Below are 20,275 nucleotides of genomic sequence, written 5' to 3'. Positions count from 1 at the left end.
CAGGAAAGTACCCGTTAATAGACAAATAGGAGCCTTCAAATCCTATTTTTACCTATAAAAACGAACAGCCACAATTTGAAGATTACTATATTAATAACAATGCTGATTAATTTATTTAACATTTTAGAGCATGTAGATATCTAACCTTAGGGTTATAGTCTGAGTAATTTACATGTTTCAAAAAAAAAGATTGCCCCTATCGAAGAAAATTGTATTGTGGTAGAGAGTTTTTTATTGTGTGACTGATCACGGAAGTTTGTGCATGTGCACTTTTCTGAGTCAAATGTCTGCACGGAGAAAGCTATGCGATTGTCAATTCTGCCGAGATAAGGGAACTACGTTTTAGACTCATGGCCTGGAGCCACTTGACATTTACAGCAACTACAATAAATAGTTTTAGGGAAAACGTTGGAATTTTGGGGAACGTGGTGAAATCAATCGGTTGTATTCAATCTGAAAGATGTAAAATAAAATAACGCGTGGATAATTTTACATGCTGACCATTATTGAAATCATGTATTTTTTCGGTCTATTAAAACTGGTGCTTGTCCATGCATTTGTTAATTTTTAAGTTTAAATTTTCTTTTCAGAAATAATGCCGCGTCGTGGAGCTTTTAGAGGTAGTATCAATTAGAAATTCTACCGTTGGAATTCAACGTCTCATGCGATTTAAATGGTTTTGTAGGCAACTTCGATGACAGAAAAGGCAGAGGTTTCAATAATTCAGGGGATCGTTTTCGTGGTCAAAGTGACGAGTATGGAGGATATCGTCCAAATTTTAACAGAGAAGGGCATGGAATTTCTAAAAGAGGCTCTTTTGGGTTAGTGAGATATTATTGTCAAGCAATATTATAAGCACTTAATGATTTGTTGAAACTATTACCTGCACCCGGAGATTGCTTTGAGTATGCAGTTTTTTTAATTTTTGTAACTCAAACCCATCTTTTATCTCTTACGATAAAATTCGCGATGATCTTGTTCCGATCTCTTAAATAGTTTGAATTAAGTTTGGGTTTGGATCCTTCGCCTTTACCATGATAGCTCCTCCAATGAATTTGTAACCGCAGGGGGGATTTGGAAAAATTATTTTAAAAAAATGTAAATTAAGAAATAATGAAGCATCACAAGATTTAAGAAATCAATTATTTGCTCATAGCATTGTCAAACAGAAGGCTAGCGTAATGGATTTATAGCGAAGATCATTGACCTAAGCTGAATCAAATAGGTGCTTTTAGCATTGTCCAGTACAATTAGTGAAACAAATCGGAGGTAGTCAAGTATAAAACAAAGAATAGGCGAGTCAATTATGAACCGTGAAGCCTTCCTTCTTCAACAATCAACCACAGAAAAATCGGCGGGTGTGTATGACTTTTTGAGGGCTCTACATCCTCTGAGACATGAGAGACAGCTTCACAGGAGTGCGAAACTTACCTTTGTTGGGACTAAAAAAATGGTGTCTGAGTATCGTTCGTTTTTCTTGTCGGCTATTTTTCGGCTTACTTTTCCATCACTTTGGTGGCGTAGGGGCCAGCACCACCAGTGCATGCAAAAACTAGAGGATTGAAAAAACTAATTTTAACTGCGATGAAGCGGATCTCGTAATTTGGTTTTCGGCTTATTAAATATTGAATTGATTGAAAGTCCGGACAACTGGAATTGGGTAGCCTCTTATCAGAGAGGATTTCAGTAGCCGGCATTGTATGTTTATGAAACGGTTTATATCATTGGTGCAAGTTCACTGAGAAATACGATTCAAGGACTCCCATATCAACAGAAGAGGCCACTATTCGGAAGCTTCTATCATCTTGGTGGTTTGAGCTTCAATACAAGAAACCCAATCAAACACCAAGTTTTGCAATCCTACCTAGACGCAGGAGGTGCCCTTAAAAGAACAAAAAAGTAGTGATTTGGCACGGCGTTATCAATAATACGCTAACACCTCACAAGAAAACAGAAGCCTGTCCCATATCAGAATTATTATCAATTCTCCAAAAGTACAAAACCCGTATCGAAGCCATTGTTTATATTCAACGTTTTGGAGCTCCTCAGGCTCTCAGACAGTTGAGGTCAACTGGAATCGTAGTTATCGAAGCATTCAAGCAGCTCATCACACCGAAATAGAAAGAACGCCACGTTAATTAACGATTTAAGTCAGCTCCATCCGTCAGTCAAATCCGAAGCATGTCTACTGTTTGTGGTTTGGAAGAAAAGAGCTGAACTAGACAATTTTGGTCCCATGCATTTCAAAAAGCGTAGGCAGGTACCCAAAAAGAACAAGCCCTCAAAGAAACGACAGAAAAAGAAACAACAGGCATCTTAAGTAAGTACTCTGTGTTCATACTGAGCCTTCTAGATCCTTTTTTGGTGGGGGAGGCGAGGTTTGAGGATTTGTACTTGCGACAATGCCTGAAGGCACACGCTCTAGAAATCAATCTACCAAGTATCCGTGCGGAGAATTTAAAAGCGAATGTAAGGACTCATGTCTTTCGTGTTTTGCCTGTGGCACATGGTATCATTCAGGAATGTGTTCTGGTATAGCTGCCAGTATTTTAAGTTCGCTAACAAAGCAAAGTGGTTTAATTTGTTTATGCAAAAATTGTCAAGAAAGTGCAGAAAGCAAATTGAAAGGAACTGATCAAAACTTTGAGATTCATTCAAAAGTAACACAAATTGAGAAAAAAATGATGGAGAATAGTGCTACAATACAGGGTCTGCCGAAAACAATTGAAAGAGATTGAGATCAAAATAAAACTTCTGCAGAATAACTTCGAGGCAAAATTGGATAAGCTAATTGAGAACCAAGAGAAGCCAGCATTGCCTAAAGCAACTTACCACACTCCAAATTTTCGAAGTATAATGCGAGAAACTAGAGCAGCATGAGAAAAAATTGAGATTGAAAAACGGGAACAAAACATCGGACTTTTTAGAGTACCGGAAAGCACAAATGATAGCCCGGAGAATAGACAAAAAGACGACATCGAGTTTTTCTCCGATTTTTGTATAAACGGTCTAAGCTGCAATCTGCCTGAAATACAGAAAGCTATAAGGTTTGGCGAACCTCCCTCGCCAACAGATCAAATCAGAAGAAATAGACCTCTGAAAATTGTCCTGAGAGACAGCACTGAGAAAGAAGAAATCTTCAAATCCCTTAAAAACTTGAAAACTGCAGATCCTTCCTACAGAGGAATTGGCGTCTCCCATGACTACTCTAAAGAAACGAGAGAGCTCATAAAGTTGAAGCTATCTGAGGCACGCGAAAAGGACGGCCAAAATGCAAAGCGCTACGTGTATTCCATTAGGGGACCTGCCTCAAGACTTGAAGTCCAGCGTAGGAAAAGAAAATACATACCTCAGCCTGAATCTGAAAATGACGGCTTCTGACTAAGAGGCTCGCTCAAGCTGCTCCTAAATGTTAGGAGCTTACTTAATCTACAAAAGCGACTAGTTGATTTTGTCTTGAAACACTCATTTGATTTGTTACTACTAACCGAAACATGGCTTACAAGCGACATCAAGGGCTCAGAACTGCTCATATCTCAATATAATGTAGTTAGGTCTGATAGAAAGTCAAAGAACGAAATATCTAAGCACGGAGGATGTCTGATAGCAGTATCAAACAACGTCAGCTTTACTGAAGTAGATTTTCGCCACCTTTCAGAGACAATTCAAGAATCCCTGGTAGTTAATAAACTAAACCAACCTGACCCAACCGTAATAGCTTTTTTTGTAACCCACCAAAAGGAAGCCCCTATTGATCTCAACAAAGCGATATTGATGCTATTTTTTGCCTTCTATCAGTTTTCGCTAATCAAAAAATTCTCTTTGCTGGTGATTTTAACTTACCCGGGATAGATTGGGACATATACCAATCAAATGATGCTTATGAAGACTGTTTTGTAAACAAAAATATCGACGCTAATTTCAAGCAATGTATTAGTTTCAACAGCAAGTTATCCCGTTTAGACTTAGTCCTAGCCAATGATGAAGGTTTGATAACTTCAATCAATAGATTAGACGATTTAAAAGACTACTCTGACCATTTTCCGACACAAATCGAAATAACTGGTACATCAAGAGAGCCTCAAAAGAAACAAGAAGTATACTATAGCTATTGCAATTGTGATTTTGATTACCTAATTGAGCTCATTGCAAACAATCCCTTTGACCCCTACTGTTACAGCAGCATAGATAAAAACACAGATTTGTGATACGAATGGATCTTTCATCTGATAGAAAAAACTACGCCTAGAAGAACTTGACGGAGACAAGAACTTCCGCCGTGGGTATCATCTGAAACATCGCACAAATTAAACAAATTCAGGACACTAAGACGTAAATCGGAACGTTGCGTGAATTTCTCTCCTTACCTAGCCACCCAATTACTAGAACTAGAAGAGCATTGTACTAAACTGCAAGAAAGAGACCGACAAGAATAGGACGAAGAACTAATTTCAAGCAGAAACAGATCTAGAATATTCAAATATTTGAAAAGTTTCCAAAAGGAGAAATTCCCACCAAAAATTGTACATCTCGACTGGAATTCCGTTGCACAAAACAGGAAAGAAAAAGCAGAATTATTCAACACGTATTTCTCAACAGTAGTTACTGATGAAAGTCATGAACAGATTGATGCTCCACCTTTTCTCGAAGCTGGTGGACAGAAAATAAATTTTACCGAGAAGGAGATCACCAAAGAACTGGAAATGCTGGTTGTCACAAAAAGTAGAGGCGCAGATGGCATTCCCCCAATTCTGCTTAAGAAAACTGCAAAAACTGTTTCCAAATCGATTAAAAGTCTGTTCAACAATATTGGAAGGTTACACAGTGTTCCCGGTTCATGGAAGCATGGTTTGGTCTCACCAATCTTCAAAGATGGTAATAAAAGTGAAGTGAAAAATTATAGACCTGTTACACTGCTCACCGTCATATCCAAAGTTTTTGAGAAGTTATTCTTGAAGTTTTTCTCAGAACATTTGTTGAACAGCATTACATCCTGTCAATTTGGTTTTGTACCGCGGAGGTCTGTAATCCTGCAGCTTATCTTGAGTCTGTCCAATATCTTTGAAAATCTTAGTGCATCAGAAGAGTTCTGTTTCCTACTGCTGTTTGATTCCTCTAAGGCCTTTGACAAAATAAAGCATTCAGTTTTGATGAAGTTAGCAAGGATGAATATACCACGAAGTCTCTTTTTACTTATTAAAGATTATCTGACTGGCAAAACACAAAGCGTAAATGTTGACGGCTACCTATCTGAGAAACGTCTAGTGTCTTGCGGAGTTCCTCAAGGCTCTGTACTGGGACCTATCCTTTTTCTGATCTACATTCGCGACCTGCCAAATGTAGTCCTTTTGTCTCTGGCACTCTTGTTTGCAGATGATTTAAACTAATCCATTGTTCCAAAAATGACAGTCTAGACAAGCTGCAAGTTGATCTAAACAATCTCCACAACTGGAGTGTCCAAAACAGCCTCCTTTTCAATTTTAAAAAGTGCTCTTTCACACAATTTGCTTTCGGGAGTCGTGTCGAGGAGGTTGTACTCTCTCTAGAAAAAAAATTGATCCAAGAGGAGAGGGCCGTTAGAGATCTTGGGCTAACTATAGTCGACACCCTAAATTGGATAGAAAATGTGCGGAATCGAATAGCGACAGCAATGAAGGCGTTTTATCTCATTCGAAGGAACACCAGCTGCAGAATTTACATGAAAAAGAAGGTTCACTTATATAGAGCTATTATAAGCCCGACAATAATGTTTGCATCTGAATGCTGGGAGCTATCGAAACGAGTATCAAATTTTAGAGCGGTTTAATAAAAAGGTCATGAAATAGATGACAAACAGAAATTGACACAAAGAAGCTGTTGTTCAAAGCAATATACTGCCACCACACTACTCTAAAGTCCTAAAAGATCTACTTTTTAGCAGCTTAGTGTCAGGAAGGTACGATGTTGACTTGCGCAACTTTTATGTTATTCAATGGGCCGGAAGAATATCTAGGGTTATACTGCCACAGATTCAATACGAAGCGCAGAGACTCAATTTTTGGTATAGAACTGGATTTCGGCTGAACATCATCCAAAGGAAAATTAACTTCTTCGACAACAATAATTTGAAAGGAAGACTTCTAGAATTAATGTGGAAATTTTTCAATGAAAACTGGGCTGAGTATAATTTCTGTAGTTGGATCTTTTTGTGCCTGTGCCAGAACTTTCGTGCAAATTCTATGTTATAAATTCGGGACTTATACTCCCCGTGAAATTGTCACAAAGCCTTAATAATAATAAATAGTTTTTTAAGCTGTTTGTGATATAAGCAGGCATCCTTGATGGTTTTTGGGCAAAGATGCGAGGGGGTTGAAAACTGCTTGTGGTTTTGTGTGGAAAGGATTATCGGATCTATCCTGTTCCGGCCCCCCAGTTTTTTACGCCCTCCCCCCAGTTACAAATTATATGTTGTTGTATAGCACGTTACTGTCTACGAAAATAGCACGTGTTCCTGGGGGACGTAAAAAATATAAGCCCACTAAGCTGGGGGGGGGGGGGGGGAAACAGAATAATTCCGGATTATCCTTGAAGCTGTGGCTCTGTTTTGACATCATAACAGACCTCGTTCATCAAGCTCGCGAACGTGTCTCGGATTTGGTTTTGGCGAGAGTGAGTGCACCCGCCTTTTGCATAGCGGAGGACTTGCGTGATTTTCGCCACATGTTCATGTACTTGGCCTGTTCGTTAACTCGCGGCCATATTGTAAGTGTAGTCCGACTCAAAACTTCAACTTGGTTAGGCCGAAATTGTACTTTTTAAGTGGCAGAGCATTTCGCCAGCTAGAGGTGCTCTTTTATGAAGCGAATTCTAAGGAGTATGTTATCTGTTGATTCCTTGCTTGTTTTAGACTCTAGCGTTGTTCTCTCTTCCTTAACTCGGGCCATTTTTGTCCTGTTGCAAAGAATTTTGTACAAGCTTAGCCTGGATAGGGCCATTGTGGTTTGGGGGTTGAAGAGGTCAATCGAGTGGACGTAATCACTTGTACTTGCAGTCGTGTTAGCTATGTTTAAACCCACCAGGGCGCAAGGGTAGGGCGTTAGTACTTCGAAGGGTTCCATCCGGGGGTTCGAGACCGGTCGTGGCTGGTATGTTTCTCATTCAGAGTTGTTTCCAATTTATCAGGGCGTCGGTTAAGGCGGGCGTTATTCGGTTGAGGTAGGAAAGTGTTTTGGTTGTCTTTGGTTAAGCACCTGTACGCATTCTGTGGCGATGTTTGCGCGAATGATGGGTTTCTCAAGCATATACGTATATTTATGCGAGGAAGCAAGAGCAAAATCAGCGCACGATTAGCTATCATTAATCACATCGCCTAAAACTCGTGTGCCTTTGGTGATTTCGACATCTATTACTGCAATCAATAATCGGAAATTAATTGGTTGCAGTAATTGATTGGTGAATCTAATTGAATGGCAATAATAGACTGGAACTACACAGTTCTGATAATTGGAAAAAAAAAGATTGCCGATATCAATGCCGCAGGCTCCCTCTCATTGTGTCGTGCTTTAATAAAGCTAAATTCATAAGCTAAATAAGCATAATTCTCATTTGGATACCTTAAACGCTCCGAAATGCAAGCTAAGAAACCACATCTAAAGAAAAGAGCGCTTGAACTGTTTCAGGACACTTAGGTTGAAATCACAGGTGGTATACGTGTTTTGCGTTCGGTTTTTTTGTTGATATGAAGCATTCTCAGTTTATATCGACCAATTTTAAACGAATTATCTGCAAATACGCAAAAGCTGACAAAGTAATCTGCAAAAAATGTGGCAGAAATATTTGACAGAATGCACATTCATGATTCACCCAGGGAATTCAAAACAAATTCTCGTTACTATGTCGAACCGCACCAAAACCTCGCCTCCTCTTCGTAAAGTTAAATCTCACATATACGAAAAACTTTTGCCATCAATTACTGAATAACGATCACCGAAGAGAACTTCTTATGCGGGTTCGACGTAGAGCATAGCACGACTCAACAGCTAGTGGTTACACGCACTGACAGCGCAGGAACTACAGCAACAAAATTTGCAAACAGATCGGGCTAATATCAGAAAAAGCGCTGGCGCCATCTCCGTCCTTCGGCAAAGATTAGTTTGGGTCTGCCGTAGCTGTTGCCTCTGCCTCATATGGTGTCGGTTGCTGCGAAAAACAAACCAACCGAAAATTCATTATTTACCATTGTTCACGATTGACTATTGTTCACTCCTTTTAATATGTTTCTTCATATGTTTTGCAGTTACCAGATATATTAAATGTTTGTTTTATCCATTACAAGGACTTTATTTTTTTTTAGAATATTGTAATTTATTTGTAATTCTTTTTCTTTTATAATTTAGCTGTCTGGTATTGTAATTCTTTATTTTCGACTGGTGATAAATTTATCAAATAATGGCAACAAGATATTTTCGAATTTGGAAAATTGACACTTGAATCTTCGAACACTTGCATTTATTTTAGCGCAACTTATCAAATTTCTGTAGAATGTGATGCCAATTCCTTTTAGTTCTAAAAGCAGGGGTGGCAGAAGTTCGTGGCCTCCTGGGCCACATAGAGGAGGGGGGTCATTCACAACAAACAATCGACAGTCGTTGAAGCCGTTGGGGTTCTCAATAAAAGTAAGTCAAGTTGTTTTACTTAAAAAATTCTGTTAATTTATAGTAGTGATCCTCGATGTTTCTAAACTGCTATTGTCTCGAATGAGCCCAATTTAATTGCAAATTTCTGAGCTCATGCACTTTGAGGAACCTATCCTAAAAATTGAACGTCAATGATAATGCATTAAATGTAGAAGTGCCTTTTGTGAAAGAAAGTACCCTATTAGGCGTACGATGTTTTTAACACATCATTAAAATTTTATGATAAGGACCGATTTGATAATTTGAAGAACATTTGATGATTTTAAAAACATCTCTTCTTTTTTAACTCAAAGAAAGTTGATTTCAAGATGCTTCGTTTTAAATAAAAATTTCATAGATATTTGTTGCTGCAATCTGTGAACTTAGTTTTTTTAACACTTTAAATGTTTCAAATCTGCCCTGCAGCGAATTGAATGGTCGCTGTATTCCTGGTCATTGAAGGCACCATTAACGAAAATTAATAGGGGGCATTATATAAAGCTGTTTGGAAAAAGACAGGAAATCAAATTTCCTTATCCGAGCTGGCATATTGAATTCAATTTTCCCGTTCGTTGATTGTTTCTGGTTGAAGTGCTATTTCTCGAACATCATTTAACGTTTTGCGCTATGTCCGTTTGGGATTATTTCTAGGCGTTTGTTTGAAGTGATTACTAGATTTGACAACACTTCTTATGTTTTGGATCTATTGACAGTTTGAAATGAAACTGGTGGTTTCAAGCGCCGCCAAATTTCTGAAATGATGTTTCAAATATTTCACAACCCAAGCAGCTGCCAACTGATTGACGAATGGGTCATTATAGTTGTATAGTTTTTCAAAATTTTGATTCCCTTTGATTTTAAAAGAATTGTGTGATTTAATCAGTTGTTTTAGCAGAATTTTCAGGCAAAAGTAATTGGCCTATATCTTCGGTTTTTTTGTTACGACCACTCTTGAGGGGGGGAGGAGATATATACTCAACTGATTTTTTTGTGCATGTTGATTTGAAGACTTTGAAGACAATTGTTTTCAAAAATAAAAAAGACGCCTTTTTACTTCGCATTCTTGTTCTTTTTTGTCTATTTATTGCCTAGTCCCGTTAATTACAGGTCGCATATGAAATTTTTTGTTTCGAGGGAAGGTGCAAGTGTGCAAAGTCTTATGTTTTTTTTGAAGAATGCGTTATGAATTTACTGGCTTTGACTCGAGTTTTTCGCAAAAAATAAACTTAATTTTTGTCTTTTTTCGACGTTCTTTTTGTAGACGTAGGACAAATTCGACAAAATAATTACAGGTCTTTGGCGCTTCCTTTGGACAAATAGACGAACCTATTTAATTATTTCATTTTGTAGCTAATGGCGTTTATGAATTTGGAAATAATTGTTTTCGAAAAATACAAACTTATCACTTAATTTAGCCCTTTTCTCCTTTTCTGTCTATGGTTCCCAATTCTCATTAATTAGATGTCCTATATCACATTATTGGCGTTCGAGGAACGCTCAATTGAACATATTTTGAGTGGCAAATTATGACTTTGCGGCTTGACAGCGTTTTCTCGCAAGGTTTAATTGAATTTTTGTTTTTTTTTTGTCTTTGTTCTTTTTGAAACCGAATAAAGAATTGAAAAATGACAGGTCTTAATTCCCTCCTATAGAGGCATATGTGATCATAAACGTGTTGGATGTTTTCAATTGCTATCTAATGGTTTTCAGTACTTTAGAATTAATTGTTTTTAAGAATGTAAGCCATTTTTTTACTACCTTTACAACGCTATTTTGACCTTGTTAATAAGTTTTTCTTTTTAAATGGACGTAAAGTTTTGGATGTAAATAATGTTTGTTTTTATTGTTGCTTTGTTTTCTTTTTCGTCTTGACTTGCTTTCCTAATTATGACTGATCCTATCAATCTAATGCGGCATTTTTTACTCCATTGAGTTTTTTTTACGTTGGAGGCGATGTTTTTTCATACACATTTTTTTTTGAAAATTACTTGAATTTTTGGGGGTTTTCTATCTATTCCTCATTTGGTAGACAATTATGCCAAAAATGTGGATGAGTGTGGTCGGAACCTTATTGGGCAAACGCACATTACCGAGCCTCCTTGTTGTGTGCTAAGATCTGTAGTGCTATTTTTATTCTTCGATTAAGTTGGTAAAGGTTTTCCGTTTAGACATTTGATAGATTGATATGAAAGCGTCATTATGAGGCATAATTGAGCTCGAGATAGCTAGCTCGAGCTCATTATTAATTTTGTTCGTTATTAATTTTGTGAGCTGTCTGTTTTGCCAAAAAGATCCTTTGGTCAAAGTCTTAGATGGTTGTTCCATTCTGTCAAAAGACGTCAATTGATCATTGGAAAAAGAGTTCCTTCTGTTCAGGTCATGAACGCGCAAAAAGAGGACCAAATGGAGCTGATGCAGTCGCTTGAACAAAAAGTGGGATCCACACTCAACGCAGACAATGTTAGATATATTGATTTACCAGAGACTTACATGTCATTGTTTTTTTTAAATTAATTGAGCAACTAGTTTTATTCTTTTGAATTGCGTAATATGACTAATGTAAGTATGGATTCTTTTCAGAGCTTAACTTTTATCCGATGTGTGAGTTTTGATAATTTGAAGTGATGGAATACTGATTTTTATAGGATTTTTATTGCATACAAATCTGTGCTTCAGTATATATCCTAAGTTAATTTCCTGAGACAAAACGTGGACCATTTTTAAGGTGAACGTGAACGACAACCACGTTGAATTTGTGGTCACTTCAGAGTCTATCGCTTACAAACTGGAAAAGTTATCTGGCAGCCTCAAAAACTCAGAAGGGAGGAAGGTTTGTATCTTGGGTGTTTTATTGGTTAATATCATCTGAGACATATGAAAAACGGTTGGCATTCTTTTCAGATGGCAATATTGAAAAAGCCATGGTTTGGAGACCGGAGTCTACCAGCTGCAGATGAAGAAAAACTTAAAGTAAGTCAGCAGATTGTTACAAGGAAACATTGAATAAAGCCTGAATTAAATATAACAGGCAGATGCTAAGATGCACAAGGATACCTGCAAAGTTATCGAAATAATTTCTTTTCCGAATGAATTCCCATACCGATCAAATTGAACGTATACATTTACTTACGATTTTTTTTTAATTCGGATTCGTATGAAACTGTTGCTACCCACCAACCATTTTGAAATCTGACTCAAATGATGTGCATACTATAATTGGATGTTTGACAAGATACTGTAAAGCATGTTTATCGATGTTATTTGCAAAGTTATGTCATGTCTAACTTGTATGGCTGCTTCAGGAACTGTTGAATAAACATTACAACCATGATATGAAATTCCTGGATCTCTCCAACTTTTTGGAAAAGCAGGAAGCTCCCGGCGTTGGGTTAAAGAAGTTCTTCATTGCGCAAAAGTTTATCGCTACCTCTGTTTGCAAAATCATTGGAGCTTATATACCACAGGTACGGGTATGTTGTGTAAATTAGGGCTGCTCCTTTGTTCTATATAGACGAATTACATTTCCATTTTTGGAGCCTATAAAGATGCTAAAACTGAAAACTAATAATATGATTCACTAGTTTAACAGAATTTTGAAGTAACTATTTCAAGTGAAAGCTAGCAACTAGTGAGAAAAATTTTGAGTGTTGCTTTTGTTTGGTTCAATCCAATTTTGATCAACCGGATTGTTTTCAAGGTTCGCTTCAAGTTGCTTTAATTATGTTAAATAGCCGCGCTCATCTTCTCAGCCTATTACAATAGCACTCCTAATTTTTTTGCTTGTTTCAGCTGGAGATTTTAGACCTCAGTGGAAATGGATTATTTAATATGTTCCCCTACAGTGACTTGCCTGTTAAGGCGCCAAATCTCACAAAATTAAACCTATCTAATAACCGGGTTAGTCTGTAACTTCATGAATTTCATGTGGTCGAGTGTGTTAGTATTTGACATGTATTTGCTAGATGAGTGACATATCCAATTTGGAGCCCGTGAGGAAATTGAAGCTGACAGAGATCATTTTGGAGGGCAACCCTCTCTGTAGACACTACAAAGATCAATCAACTTACGTCAAGTAAAACCTTTTCGATTTATTGTTCACTAAGATCTTAAGATATAATTGAAGCCGGTCTAAGAATCTGAGGACTGCAACCTGGGGTCAGACATCGTGGATTCAGCCGGGATTCCAACGTTGTACGGAAACGGAGTGTGCTTGTCAGCTCTATCTTGGCCTTAAGGGTTCCTTGACCAGGATCAATAGATGATGTGGTCTTGGCTCCAAGGAACTACAACCTTGAATTGTGTCTGGATACCGTTTATAATCAGATAAAAAAATAAGGTTTTAGCACATTTCGGCAGAACACTCTTGAGTTGCTCGGAACATTTGGTTTGTAAAATGTAAATTTTGTCTAAGAATTGGGTCAATGTGTATTTTCGATTTTCAGAGACGTTCACAAAAGGTTTCCCAATGTGCAAATGCTGGTTCGTATTGGTCTTATATTTTTTGATTTATAAATTATTTGTTATAACTGGAAGGAACGTTTAGGACATGCATGCTGTGAAAGCGACCATTGGTTTTGATCTTGATGCAGCGGTCGTTAAAACACTACCTAAATTTTTGGTTAGTATTTTTAATAGCCGCCCTCATCTTCTCAGCCGGCTATTATAGCGCTCCTATTTTTTTTATAGCTGCGAAGCTGTAAGCTGAGCGTAGCTATATTGCGGTGCTCTTGGTTTTTTTTGTTTCGTCGTCTGACGCTTCATTTTCGTTTTACATTTTTTCTAGAACATTCTGTCTCGTCACTGCTTAAATGGCTTTTTCGCGCTTGATTTCACGCTTTCTGCGTGACCTAAATTGCGGTTATTCAGAAACAGAATCTGTTCCTAAAACAAAGTTGATTGTACGAAAACAAAGTGTATGGACCGACAGCCGAGTGGTTAAGGCGACTGGCTGTTAATCCGGAGATCGCCGGTTCGAGAAGCGACAGGGAAATTTTTTTGCACCCAAAAACAACCTCCTTTGAAATAAACTTGTAAGTTTTATAGGCGGCGGCGATAACTATTATCAACTCAGTTCTGTATCTTTTTCCATCTGTATTTTACGGCACGCAAGTCTATTTCGCAGCTATTCCGGCAATCTGCCGGCTATGTTTTACAATTCAAAGAATTTGAATTGTATTGGGGCGCTGTCTTTTTCTTTTTTTTTAAGATCTGTTCACACATTTTCATGATTTTTGAAGTCAAATTGGAGTAGTGATTTTGGTCACGCCGAAACAGGAAGTGGAGCGAAAAAGCGAGTGGTTTTGCGGCGTGAAATTTTTTTGCTCTAAATTTAAATTGGAGTGAGAAAACGGTGTTTGAACAAAATTTCGCTTTCTCGCTAGTGGTTTTTATTTCACATGCGGCAATTTCACTTTGATTTTTACTGTTTTTTCAGTTTTTTGGATAGGATTTTTTTCTAAATGGTTTTCCAATCCATTCATAGTCCGTTTTAGGTCTAGTTTCCTGTTTAGTTAATGAAAATTCTTTGAATTGTACGTCAGGACTTGTCCTGCTATGTTTTTTTACTTCGTCGAATAAAAAAATGTTTCGCTTTACCTCATTTTGCCGCTTTTTCAACATTTTGCGTGATATCTTTTTGACTTCTCTGGGCTAGTTTTTCTCTTCTCTCATTCTGCTAAAAGTGATTTTGAACATCAGTTGCTCAGCAAAGCAATTCAAAATGAACAGAGTCAGAATAAAAAATTGAAGTCAGAAATAGAAACGGGATAAACCCATAAAGCCCAATTTTTGAGATGCCCGCTGTTTGAACGTCGTTCCTATAAGCCTTAGTTACCATCTCTTATACTTATTCGTATTGATAGTAGCCCCTGTAGCCTCTCTCTGAGAAACAGAAGTATGTTCAACTACGAAATGCCATCAAAATAAATCGGACTTAAAAAATGTTTTTGTATAAAAATCTTTTTTTTTCAATATCTTCTATTCTTTCAATCCCAATCATGCTTATTGGAATTAACGGCGGCTATTTTCCGGCAATCTGCCGGGTATGTTTTTTCTGGTGAACGCAAAGTAAGCCGACACAAAAGCAAAGTCGAATGTTATGTAATAGTTGTAACCGGTTTGTTTTACCAGTACCAATTTTGTTAACAAATTTTCTTCAACTCTACTGAAATATTTTGGTTAAACTGAGAACACGTTTAGAAATGCGAGAAGCATTAAATCAAATTTCAAACTAGAATGTTGTTCCATTTTGTCATCTGACCGTTTGATGTCAAGTTAGCTTCAGAGCTAATTACGCAATGAAGTAAACTAAATTTGACCTCGTACAAGATTTGAAGACCTTCATTTTGAATGTAGCGCATGACTGGTTAATGAGCGTAGTAATGTTGTGTTTGCAGGGCAATGTAGTGCACGATGCTGGTGTGAAAAGTGTAGTGTACAGATTTCTTGAACAGTACTTTGGAGTTTTCGACAAAGATGACAGGGGAAACTTCCTAATGGATGCATACGACACAAATGTTAGCGATGGCCGTCAACTTTTTAAATTATCGCATACCATTGGTCGTGGTACTTTCTCCATTTGATTGACTAAAAATTGTCCACGGGGTTTTAAATTTTCGGTCACTTATTGGAAGTAGCATTTTTCCTGGTCCAAAGTCTGGCTTTACATGTGAATAGACAATATTTATCGCCGCTTTAGTTTACGCAACATGAAGCGTTTCCGAAGACGGAAACTGCAATTCAAAAGAAACGCACTAAGTTCATTAAAAAAACAGTTTATCAACACGACGGAGAATTAACCAATGTTTATAAGAGTGTAGGCTATTTGGTTTTTATAAGTAATCTTACGTTGAAATTTGGATTTTGTAGTTTTGTTTTAACTTTCTGTGCCAAAAAAGTTCTGTTACCGATTCCTTGAAGTTTTTATTTTTGAATAAAATTAGGTGCAGCAAAACAATTGCACGAAATTCTACTTGGCAGATTTTGTATAGTTTGTGTATATTGAGATACTTTTGCACATTTGTCGATGTCAGACCTGCTATTTACCCGGGTTGAGGTGTCTTTGATTTCATACATGTTCACATATGATTTCATACTGTCGATAATTGATTTCTTAGTTCGATCCTAGTGTGAAACCAAAGAAACCATACATGATCCATGTATGATTGCCACATCATATATGATCCTAGTTTGATAACCAAGAATCATTCATCTTTTCTTTTCCGTGACCTTACGTTTTTATTTTTTCGGCGATGTATCACTTGTATGAATCCCCGGCATCACGTTGTGATCCGCCAAAAGACCCTGTAAAGTAATACTTATTGCAAAGATGGAAGCGAAATGAAAGCATAAATCTTTCTATGTGATACCTACCAATGCTCATTTATTAGAAACTTGAAGAAAAAGTATGTTTCTAACTTAAATCATTAACTAAATACGTATGACATCAAAAGTAATTGTTTTACTGTACTCAAAGAGTAAAATGGGGACTGCACATACGAAATATTAGGTTTAACTTCCCTTTGTCTACATTATATTCTTTGGAATCTGTCAATGTTTTATGCTCCATATATGACCTTGTATTATTTCCTTTATGACCTTGAAAAAAAATTTAACGAAAATTGTAGTTTTTTAGCTTTCAGTTTTTTGTATGATTTCTATATGATTTTTTTTCATATATGACCGTTGTATGTCTACTAGGAAATCATACAAATAATATATGACCTATTATGATTACCAGGAGTCATATATGTAGTAATATATGGAGTCATCTAGTATGAATATTAAAAATCATATATGGCCCAGTGTGAACTCAAAGAAAGATGTATGAGCGGTGACTCGGGTAGTTTGTAATTGGTCACGAAATTTGAAGCAATTCTTGTAAAGGTGTCTTTTTATGCAAAATTATTGCTTGGCCGTTTTTGTGCGTTTTTCCAGAACATTCTTGATTTTACTTCTCGAACGACTTCTCACGCTTGACTTTTTAATTTTTGCGTGATCTAAATTGCTTTTATTAAGAAATGAAGTCTATTGCTAGAACAAAAGAGATTCTACGATAGCAAATCTCAAGAGACTGAAAGCCGAAATTTAGAGGTCGGGGGTGCGGATCCCTCCCTTGTCGAAGTTTTTTAATACCCATAAATACTTACCTAGGTCTGTTAATAGAGCGGTATTTTGTGTCCATTCGCTTGGTTAAGGTTTTGGTCGCACGCGATTTTCAAAACCAACTTTCCTCACGTTCAAATGACTTTCCTTTACTTTAATTCAAGGAGATCATGTCAACTGAGTTATTGTCACCCTAGTTGAACGGTAAAAATGTTCACTGTTGTCACGCTGTCTTTAAAAACTTGAGAAATACAGCAAAAAATTCGGTTGATCTGTTCTACCCAATTGTCCACTGCCAAGTAACGGGTGTTTTCTACCGATTTTTTTAAGTTTGATGATAAGAGACGGGATAAACGGATAAAGCCCTTTCATTAAGTCACTGAGAGTTAGGTTATCAATGTTCATTAGAGTGTTTGCTAGCTGACATTGGTATTAAGCTTATCAGCTTTTAGTTTAGAAGCTGAATTAAGTATTGTTTTAGAATCCAACCGAAACTGCACGCCAAATTAGAACACTTTTTGACACTGAAAGAAATAGAAAAAAAATTGGTCAATTTATCTCTCCTTTTTCTGTTTCAATCCCGATGTGCATCAAGCGCGTCAACGGCGGCTTTTTTCCGGCAATCTGCCGGCTGTGCTCAAAGTTGCTTTGCAATTGTATTTGCGATTGTTGTGGTGTGATATTGGGGTGGTAGTAGCAAGTAAATTTATGAAATTTTACTGCAAAGGTAATTTTAAATTGCTCTTGAACGAAGTTCATAGCAATTATTGTAAGCGTGTATGTCTTTTTTATGCAAATTTTTCGCTTGACGGTTTCAACTTTTAGAGTGACTTTTACGCCCTTGAATTTTTGCGTTTAGCGTGATCTAAATTTATCTCGAGCACAATTTCAAGCAGCTGAATTCAACTGGCGGCAATTTATTGCTAAAAGTCAAATGAAAAGTGCGCCGAAACTAGTGCCATTTTTCACTTTAAATCTTTATAGTGGTATATGTTAACCTCTAATGTAGTTAGCTGAAGCCCACTATTGAACTTTTTAGTCCCATTTAGGTTCCCTCGCTCCCCCCAACTGAAGCAGGTTGCAATTGATTAGAGCTCCCACTAGTCCTTCGAGAGCAATTCTTCTGACGTTTAGTCGGTTATGTTTAATTTTCTATTTTTATTCAATGAATCTGAACGTGCAAGCTTGATAACTCTCACAGATGCTAAACTAGCAATGGACGAGCCTGTACATTTTTCCTGAGTTAATTTAGTTTAACGGTGTAATAACTAGTTTAACAAACAATAACGTTGTTTATAGCTGCGAAGCTGTAAGCTGAGCGAAGCTATATTGCGGTGCTCTTGGTTTTATTGTTTCGTCGTCTGACGCTCTTTTTTCGTTTTACATTTGTTCACACAGCACAGCTGAAAAAGTCAAATTTTCTGAATGACTTCTTCCTTTCACTTACGGCATTTGCGCGCGTGACGTCATTTCTCACTCGCTTCAGCAAAAGTTTTTAGGTTATTTGCGTGATTAGATTTTGATCATACGTGACTTACCTCACTCAATAAATTGACTTTTGCACTTTAAAACTTAAGTTTAATTTGAATTTGTTTAAGGTCAAAGGAACTCATTTGTGCAGTAAAGGTCCCCAATAAGAGGCTTCTGCGGAATGAATTTTAACAAGCATAATTAATTTATCGCTGAATTTTTTTACCTAGTTTTTTTTGAGCGGCGTCAATTTTTTTTTTCAATTTAGATCTTTATCTGTTTCTTTCTCTATATTATATGGCACGCAGGTCTATTCTTTCGCAGCTATTCCGGCAATCTGTCGGCTATGTTTTTGTGATCAATAGCCGTCGTCAGCCTCTCAAACGGCTATTATATAGGCACTCTTTTTTTCGAATTTGCTATACCTTTGAACACGTTTCTCGTTTTACATAAGTTACGATTTTCACGTTTGACTGCTGACTTACCTCACTCACTCCTTCAAATGAAGGGATTCTAAATTCTTTCACGAATTGAATTAAGCAATGTAGTGAACACTGTTAATGTCAACAGAGCAAAATCAAAGGAAACGGGATAAACCGATAAAGCCCGGTCATTAAGTCATAGTGCATTAGGTTATCAAAATTCATTAGAGCGAATGCTAGCTGATATTAGTATTAAGCTTAATACCATTCAGTTTAGTAGCTGAATTAAGTGTAGGTTTAGAATCTAACTGAAACTGCACATTGAATTTGAACAATTGTTGAAACTAATGAAAACTTAAGGTAAATTATGTCATTTTCAATTTCTTTTTCTGTTTCAATCCCGATTTGCGTCTAGCGCGTCAACGGCGCCTGTTTTCTGGCAATCTGCCGGCTATGTTTTTGGTTAGTTGTACTGATCAGATAACTCTATCATATTTGGCCTTTTCGGTAATCCAGTGACGACCGTTTGTTTATTTAGGCAACAATGTGCATGAGCATGTTTTTTGGAGACCAGTCGAGCAGAGAGAAGTTCGCGATTAATAAAATGTTCAAACACACCCGCAATCTCACCAAGTGCATGGAAGAACGTAAGTATTAATGTTATAATTTTTATGAGGTGTTATGCTAGTTGGTTACACAAAAACTGAATTTCAAGTTGAAAGCTGAATTTTAATTATTGAAAGTTGTATCCATTTGATCAACGCGTCATTGCATTTTAACGAACCAAATATTGAACAGAAAAATCTAATCAGCCGTCGATGTTTTCAAGGTTAGAAGTTTTGAGGTTTGTGATATTTTAGGTACAAGAGAACAGTGTTTGTTCAAAGGCAAGTTTAAAATCCTCAGCTGTCTATCCGATATGCCTCACACAGAACACGACCTCACTTCGTTCAGGATAGACATGATGCTAGAAACAGTTAGTATTATTGACTGATACGATCTTCCTATCATAGATATACTCCAGATAGTCATAGTTTAAAGAGCAATCTTGGACCCCCTCTTTTATCCTAGCTCTCTGAGGATAGCCGACTTGTACTTAAGCTAGCTACAACCAAAACCAACTGCTCGCCTGTCGTTTGAGAGCAATTAGTGGGACAAAGGTCAGTTTGTTTTTGCCAAATAACAAACAATTAGTTCGCTAAGTTATGCCCCTGACTTCAGTTTTAAGTTGCTTATTTTTACACATGGTTCTCAAGCTGCCAGAGGGACTTAATGCCTTGAGAAGAGTACGCTCGTGCCCTAGTTATACGTTCAAGGCCCCGAAGAGGCTATGATTTATGCTCTAACTTGTATGCAGAACCCTTTGTCCTCTTCGGGTGCTATACAAGTGGTGTCTATGTTGATGACACTGCAGTCCCAATCTACATAATCCTCATGTTACCACAAATTTGGAGGTAATCCACTTATATCCATTAAATTCTGATAATTGCTGTGCAGCTGTAAGCTGAGCAAAACTATATTGCAGTGCTCTTGATTTTTCTGCATTATTGTTTTTTGGATTGTTCAGAATTGGGTTGTTTTTAATAGCCGCACAGCGATAGCTGGGGCTATTATTGGCCTTCTCTT

At 37.2% G+C, this 20,275-nt stretch overlaps 1 protein-coding gene across 1 annotated transcript in view; it reads left to right on the top strand.

The window, feature by feature from the left end:
• The first annotated feature begins 465 nt into the window (after positions 1-465).
• LOC142345655 (nuclear RNA export factor 1-like) overlaps positions 466-20,275 on the top strand; it is a 32,546-nt gene continuing 12,736 nt past the window's right edge. Inside the window, exons 1-14 of the mRNA XM_075397851.1 lie at positions 466-620; positions 686-821; positions 8,543-8,654; positions 11,031-11,114; positions 11,380-11,484; positions 11,556-11,624; positions 11,957-12,118; positions 12,444-12,551; positions 12,617-12,726; positions 13,097-13,133; positions 13,198-13,272; positions 15,050-15,169; positions 19,188-19,296; positions 19,510-19,625. Of these exons, the coding sequence (XP_075253966.1) occupies positions 596-620; positions 686-821; positions 8,543-8,654; positions 11,031-11,114; positions 11,380-11,484; positions 11,556-11,624; positions 11,957-12,118; positions 12,444-12,551; positions 12,617-12,726; positions 13,097-13,133; positions 13,198-13,272; positions 15,050-15,169; positions 19,188-19,296; positions 19,510-19,625 (1,368 nt within the window). The 5' untranslated portion in view covers positions 466-595. The remainder of the gene's footprint in view (positions 621-685; positions 822-8,542; positions 8,655-11,030; positions 11,115-11,379; positions 11,485-11,555; positions 11,625-11,956; positions 12,119-12,443; positions 12,552-12,616; positions 12,727-13,096; positions 13,134-13,197; positions 13,273-15,049; positions 15,170-19,187; positions 19,297-19,509; positions 19,626-20,275) is intronic.

This window comes from Convolutriloba macropyga, chromosome 9, assembly GCF_964194025.1.
Source record: "Convolutriloba macropyga chromosome 9, txConMacr16.3, whole genome shotgun sequence".
NCBI lineage: Eukaryota > Metazoa > Xenacoelomorpha > Acoela > Convolutidae > Convolutriloba > Convolutriloba macropyga.
The sequence above is the reverse complement of the archived record's forward strand: the minus strand, read 5'-3'. Positions and strand labels throughout refer to the sequence as shown.